Source organism: Ictalurus furcatus, chromosome 8, assembly GCF_023375685.1.
Source record: "Ictalurus furcatus strain D&B chromosome 8, Billie_1.0, whole genome shotgun sequence".
NCBI classification, from domain to species: domain Eukaryota; kingdom Metazoa; phylum Chordata; class Actinopteri; order Siluriformes; family Ictaluridae; genus Ictalurus; species Ictalurus furcatus.
In genome coordinates, this window is record NC_071262.1 from 16437889 (window position 1) to 16444114 (window position 6226).

Consider the following 6226-nt stretch of genomic DNA (forward strand, 5'->3'; position numbering starts at 1 on the left):
GTTCTCCCCGTGCTTCGGGGGTTTCCTCCGGGTGCTCCGGTTTCCTCCCCGAGTCCAAAGACATGCATTGTAGGTTGGCTAGCATTTTCCAAATTATCTATAGTGTGTGAATAGGTTTGTGTGTGTGAGTGTGCCCTGCAATGGGTTGGCACCCTGTCCAGGGTGTCCTCCGCCCTTTGCCCTGAGTTCCCTGGGATAGACTCCAGGCTTCCCAGGACCCTGTGTAGGATATGCAATACAGAAAATGGATGGATGGGATGGAAATAGAATATTTGATGTTTTTTAGTTACCGGATAATTGTAGCCTGTTACTGCCTAGACTGTTACTACCTAGGCTACTTGGGGCTGCCCCACTGCATCTACAAAATAATGTTGCCCCCCAAATTAACAGCACTGAAAAAACTTGACCTGTCACCAAACTACACTGCTCACCCCTCTCTGTTATCAATTTTAAAAAAGCTAACAACTTATTAATTTGTTCTCAAGGTGTCCTACCCTTTACTCCGCTGTCTGAGTCAGGCCGGAAAGGCTCCACGACTTTGCTGCTGTAGACAGGTGTGCTGCATAGTTCTATGGGAACAAAAGGATCCCCTGCTGATGACGCCATGCTGCTCTCTGAGGCCAACGATGAACAGGAACGCGTGTCTGAGTTCTTTCGCAACTTCCCCTTCAGAAAGAAGCCCTTCACCTTGCTCTTGCCTTCATCAGTACACTCCTCCTGTACCAGGTCCTCCCTCCCACCATCCTCCTGGAAAGGCTGACTCGTTGAGCTTGACAGAGCGGCATAGCGGCCGGGGAGGATGGCTGAGGAGGACTCTACGTCTCCTCTTTTCTTGCCTGTGACACGGTCCTTCAACTTGCCAAAGGCTGAGCGAGGCTTGTCCTGGATGGTCAGATCATACATGCTGGCCGTCATGTTATTACGAGTGAACTGGATGGTGAGCTGCAGCTCTCCTCGCTCCTTCTCCTTCCTCCCAGCTTTAGAGTGCAACTTTAGCCACCTGTACCAGAGACACAGAACACACACACTTCAGCACATACTCTGCAAGTGATATTCCTTATTGAATATAAAATGCATTCAGAAAGTATTCAGATTCTTTCACATTTTCCTTATTTTGTTGTTACAGACTTACAACAGGGATGAAATTATTTTTTTTCTATACAGAAAACAGGCTTTTCTCACAGCTCCCTCATTTGATCCTGAGCTCAGGTTACTGTCTACATTGCATGTTCTTTCCTTGTCTGCATGGGTTTCTTCCAGGTTCTACAGTATCCTCATACCTCATTGTAGTTGGATTAGCTATGCTAAATGACACCTAGGTGTGAATGAGTTTATGAATATGTGTCTGCATGCCCTGTGATGGACTGGCACTCCATCCAGAGTGTATTCCTGCCTCGCACCCAGTGTTCCTAAGATCCAGATCCTTCAGATCCAAGGTTTCAGATCCACCATGACCCTGACCAGGATAAAACACTTGCTGAATATGAATAAAATATGCTGTATAAAAAAGCAGGCTTTCATCAGTTAACCTTTGTAAAAGTCTTCTCTTATTCCTCTCTGGAGAACCTCTCAAGCTCTACCAAACTGGATGCAGAACACTGCTGTTATTTTCAGGACTTTCCAGACGTGTTCAACTAGGTTCAAGTCTGGCCCCTGGCTGGGTCACTTAAGATGGTGAGACTCGTTTTTGACAACCCTGTGCTGTCTTAGTGGTGGGTTTTGGGTCCTTGTCCTGTTGGAAGTTGAACCTTCTGTAAAAATCTAAGGTCCTGAGTGCTCCTGATCAGGTTTTCTTCATCTTTTCCCTGAAAAAAACATCCCCAAAGCATGATGCTGCCACCACTGTGCTTCACAGTAGTTACGAAATTAGCCCAGTGATGTGCAGTGCCTGGCTTTTTCTGACTGAATGGCCTTCAAACTAAAAAGTTCAATCTTTGTTTCATCAATTCATATAATCTTGTTACTTCTCCTTTTTATTAAAATCCAAGCAAGATGTCATCTACCTTTCACTTAGGAGTGGCTTCTGTCTGGCCACTTTACAATCAAGGTCTAACTGGTTGCACTGCTGAGATGGCTGTCCTCCTGATAAGTTCTCATCACCACACAGAACCTCTGGGGTTCCATCACAGTGACCTTCATGGTTTTTGGTTACTTCCTTGAGTAAAGCCTTTCTTTCCTGTTTGCTTGGCTGAAGCTACAGAAAAAGTCTCAGTGGTTCTGAAATAAGACGGATGTTTGCACTTAACAATCTCACCTTATCGTCTAGATCTTCTAGATTAGTACACAGTAAATTCTTCTAAGCATATACACAACTGAAGACACAGCTTATTATAACAACCGTGATAATGTTGAACATTTTTAAAGAGGAGCTAAAAGAGCTGTTCCACATTTATATGTGCACGCCTCTCCACAATGGAAAATATGAATTGCAGAACTGCTGAAACATTTTACATGTCAACAATGAAACCTGCTGGCTACTGTGTTCGACTCTGACCTGCTCCCTAGGAGATAACATACAGCATCAAGTAAAATGCTGGCCTAAAGCAACAGAAGCATGAGAACTCTTAGAGGAGCCAAACATAAATCATAGTTGTGCCCAGATAGAGGAGAATTGCCTGTACAGCAATGTGCCTTTGTTCAAAAGAGGAGCAGTGTTTCAAGTATTTCCTCCACTTCCGGTCTCACACAGAGCTCCTCAAAGGAGCACAAATCAGACACATGCACAAGCCAACACAAATGACGAGAGACAGAGAGAGAGAGAGAAAAAGAGGGGTGTGTGCTGTTCAGAATGAAATTAAAGCCAGATGTTTGCATTGTTTCAGCACTCCTACACCACTGTCTGCTGACTGAGGATACTGTGGGAAGGGCTGGATCTTCTCCTTGTGTCCCTACACGTGACTCAGACAGTCAGGAACAATGCATGCTCTGACAGCCACGACAGATGAACCAACATTCTGTCTTCTTGACTTTTTCTTGTACACACAGCAGATGCAGTCACAATAGCTAAAGAGGCACAGCCGGATATAACAGAAATATTACATCATAACTTTGAAGAGCTTGGACAGGCAAATGTGGATAGCTGTCTGTACAGTAACTGACAGTGTTAGGTATGTGCTTGATACTTTCCATCAATTGGCATCAAGTTTCCATAAATTGATCCTTTCATTCATTCATTCATTCATCATCAGTAACCGGTTATCCTGGTCAGGGTGGCAATACAGCCTAGATGAGATGCCAGTCCAGTACAAGGCACTTTGCACACACACATTCACACACACACATACACCTATTCAAGAAAGAGTATCCAATCCACTAATTGGATAGTTTATGTGAGAATACTGGAGAACCCAAAGGAAACTCAGACACAGGAAGAATATGCGAAATGCTACACAGTAACCCAAGCTCAGGATTGACCAGGGACCCAGGAAGTGGTGCGGCAGCAGTGGTATCTGCTGCCCTGACATGATATTTTCCTTGCCCACCCATGCATGACGTAGTCAAAAATGAAAGGCATTTAGAGGCAGGCAAAAGTCATTGTAATTTAAGAGGAGATTAGGGAAAAGTGATATTAGGTATTTTATTTTATTATTTTATATGGATGAATTGTGCATAATATGACCAGGGGTCAGCTTTGATTTCACTATGTCTCTGTTTGTTTTTAGTACCAGACAACCAATGGAATTTCAGAAAAAAAGGGCATCTAAAATAAAACATGATGGAGCATGACAATGTTTTTGTTTCTCAGATCAACTCACTGATGTCTTGGCTTGTTTTGTTTTTAAAGGCTTTAGCCAAGAGGCCTCAGTGCCATAGACTTCCTTGTCTTTCCAAAAAATTAAGCTCAGTCATCCTGACTGAGAAGAGAAAAAAACAACACTACAAATACGGCAATGTCCTAATGACCATCATAACTGAATATGTACAAAATGAACTGATTGAGAGATAAAAATGATTTAAGATACCAGATTCAGGGTCTTGTGTGCTGCTATGCGGGAAAACATGCAGGTGCATGTTTAGTGATTGCTTGATGCTGTAATGTTCCCAGAACACACTGGCACAGCCCCTGCCGAGGCCGGCACTGCGCCAGCACACAGCTGTCTGACGCACACTCGATTTCATCTGAACTGTGCTGCTACGCTGCTCATTCCAGACCTTATCATATGTGTCATATGGAAATAGAGACAGGGCTTATTGCCAGTTGTTACCGGTTTTGCACCTTCCTTTCCTCATACAATAAATGTCTGTCCAGATGTGACACGAATGTACAGACACTTTTAGACAAACGTATCTGAAACGTAACTTAGCGACAAGAAGCAGAAATAAAGCTCTGAAATGGTATACATATGCAAGTTTTTCTTCTTGCTTCAGCACTTTAGTAATTAGTAATGGAAAGGAATAGCAAAGGTGGCAAGAACATAACAGCATTTACAAGACAAAGATGCATTTGCAGAATATCTGGTTTGTTCCTTGCTACACTGTGAATTGGCTAAAAAAAGGGTTCTCTGTCTGCTAGATGCTATTATTTAAATAAACTAGCCAGTATCCAATAAGTCTGAACTATCTGAATAAAGTAACAGACCTCTCAGGACCCTGCTGAAAAAAACCCATCAGAAACCATCACAGAAATTCTAATGGTTTCCAGTACAAATACCATTACAAACCATCAGCTAAGCATTAAAACCATTACCATTATCAGTATGAAATAGTGTCCACTAGACATAACATGCCACCAATAGAAGGCAACAAATTACCAGTAGAGATCCACAGGGACCATTACAGTTTCCATTAAAACCAATACAATTTCAATTGTAACCATTAAAACAAGTTCTATGAAGGTTTCTACTGTGTTTTTTTCATCAGAGAAATGTGATTTGAGGTCAGATTTGGGGTGAAGTCTTATTTGTGAAGTGACAGCTGTACCACCCATGTGTAAATATGCTAGGAGCAACTGCTGCAATATAAACAGTGTCTGTGACTGGCGTTCACCGCATGTGTCATGTGGGAATGACTGGTGTGTGTCTACAATTGGAGATAATTAGTAGTTTGACTAATCTGCACCGGATTCATACATGCACGTGTTTCTAATCCTTTAGGTCTGATATGCGGTATCATTCAAATATAATGCATTAGTAAATGTATTAGTAAATGCGTCAGATCTGTGGCGGTATTTGGCAAATATGTGCGACTTATTTCACAACTTACTCGTTCCTAGGACACGTCCCTCCCTGAAACACCTTATCCAAAGGCACAACGGCCTCACCGAGGAACACGTCGAGTCCGATCAGCACCCGGTGCATGACGGTGAGGATCAGATCCCCGCTGCCGGGCGGATGCGCCCCCACACACTCCAGCAGGCCGGGCTGCAGCTCCAGTGAACACTCCTCATTCCACTCGGGCTCGGCCGCTTTCTCTGCCAGTCCCGTCGTGTACTTCAGCTTTCCCAGCTGGATAATGGTGTATACATAGCGGCTGCCCTGCTTGCCCTTGGTCCGCAGCGCCCTGGCCCGAAGGACGGTCACGTTGACGTGGGTCGGGACCCATCGCTGATCCTCATCGTCCAGGCTGATCAGAGGCATGGCCCAAAAACTAGCAGATGTCCTTAAAACGCTAATGCACTATCCCGCAGTTATGCGTGTCTACAAAATCTCTGCATTATCCCCCTCCTGCCAGAGAGAACCGCAGACCACCGCGTCAGGTTAACGCGAGCGGAACACGTCCTCGCTGGGGAAAACAGCACAAATTTAACGGCAGAGTCGTCGCTGCTTTGGGCTTCATCCGAACAGATAGCCGTGTTTTGACAGAAGCTCAATCCGACCCACCCTCATGCTCTCTCTCTCTGACACACACACACACACACACACACAGAGTGTGTAGGCCTGCCGTACAGCAGTACTCTGAAGATTTAAAGACAAAGGCAGCAGATTTTTTTTTCAGGATTCAGTCTATCTAGGGTCAGTAACTTCTGTCGACGTTAAACACGAATTTTACTGTTTTAAAACTTAAGATTCAAACCTGTACAGTCCATTCTTTTCCGTTCCCCAACAAACATGCACATTTCGTTCCCCTTGTTTTGTGTGTGTGTCTGTGTGTGTGTGTGTGTGTGTTTTTAGATCAGGGGTTCCCAAACTTTTCCAGGGCAAGGCCCCCCACAAATGGCATTAACATTTGACCGAGGCCCCCCTTTTTGCAAGATGTCTTTAAAACACATTAAAAATACAGACTTCTG

The 6226-nt window shown here is 44.1% G+C and overlaps 1 protein-coding gene across 1 annotated transcript; it reads right to left on the bottom strand.

Moving 5' to 3' along the window:
• Positions 1–126: 126 nt before the first annotated feature.
• LOC128611288 (rab11 family-interacting protein 5-like) lies at positions 127–5576 on the bottom strand. Its single transcript, XM_053630670.1, has 2 exons — positions 5203–5576; positions 127–1000 (listed from the first exon to the last, which is right to left on the bottom strand). The coding sequence occupies exons 1-2, from the start codon at positions 5574–5576 to the stop codon at positions 481–483; spliced, it is 894 nt and encodes a 297-aa protein (XP_053486645.1). The 3' UTR covers positions 127–480.
• Between the last annotated feature and the right edge of the window lie 650 nt (positions 5577–6226).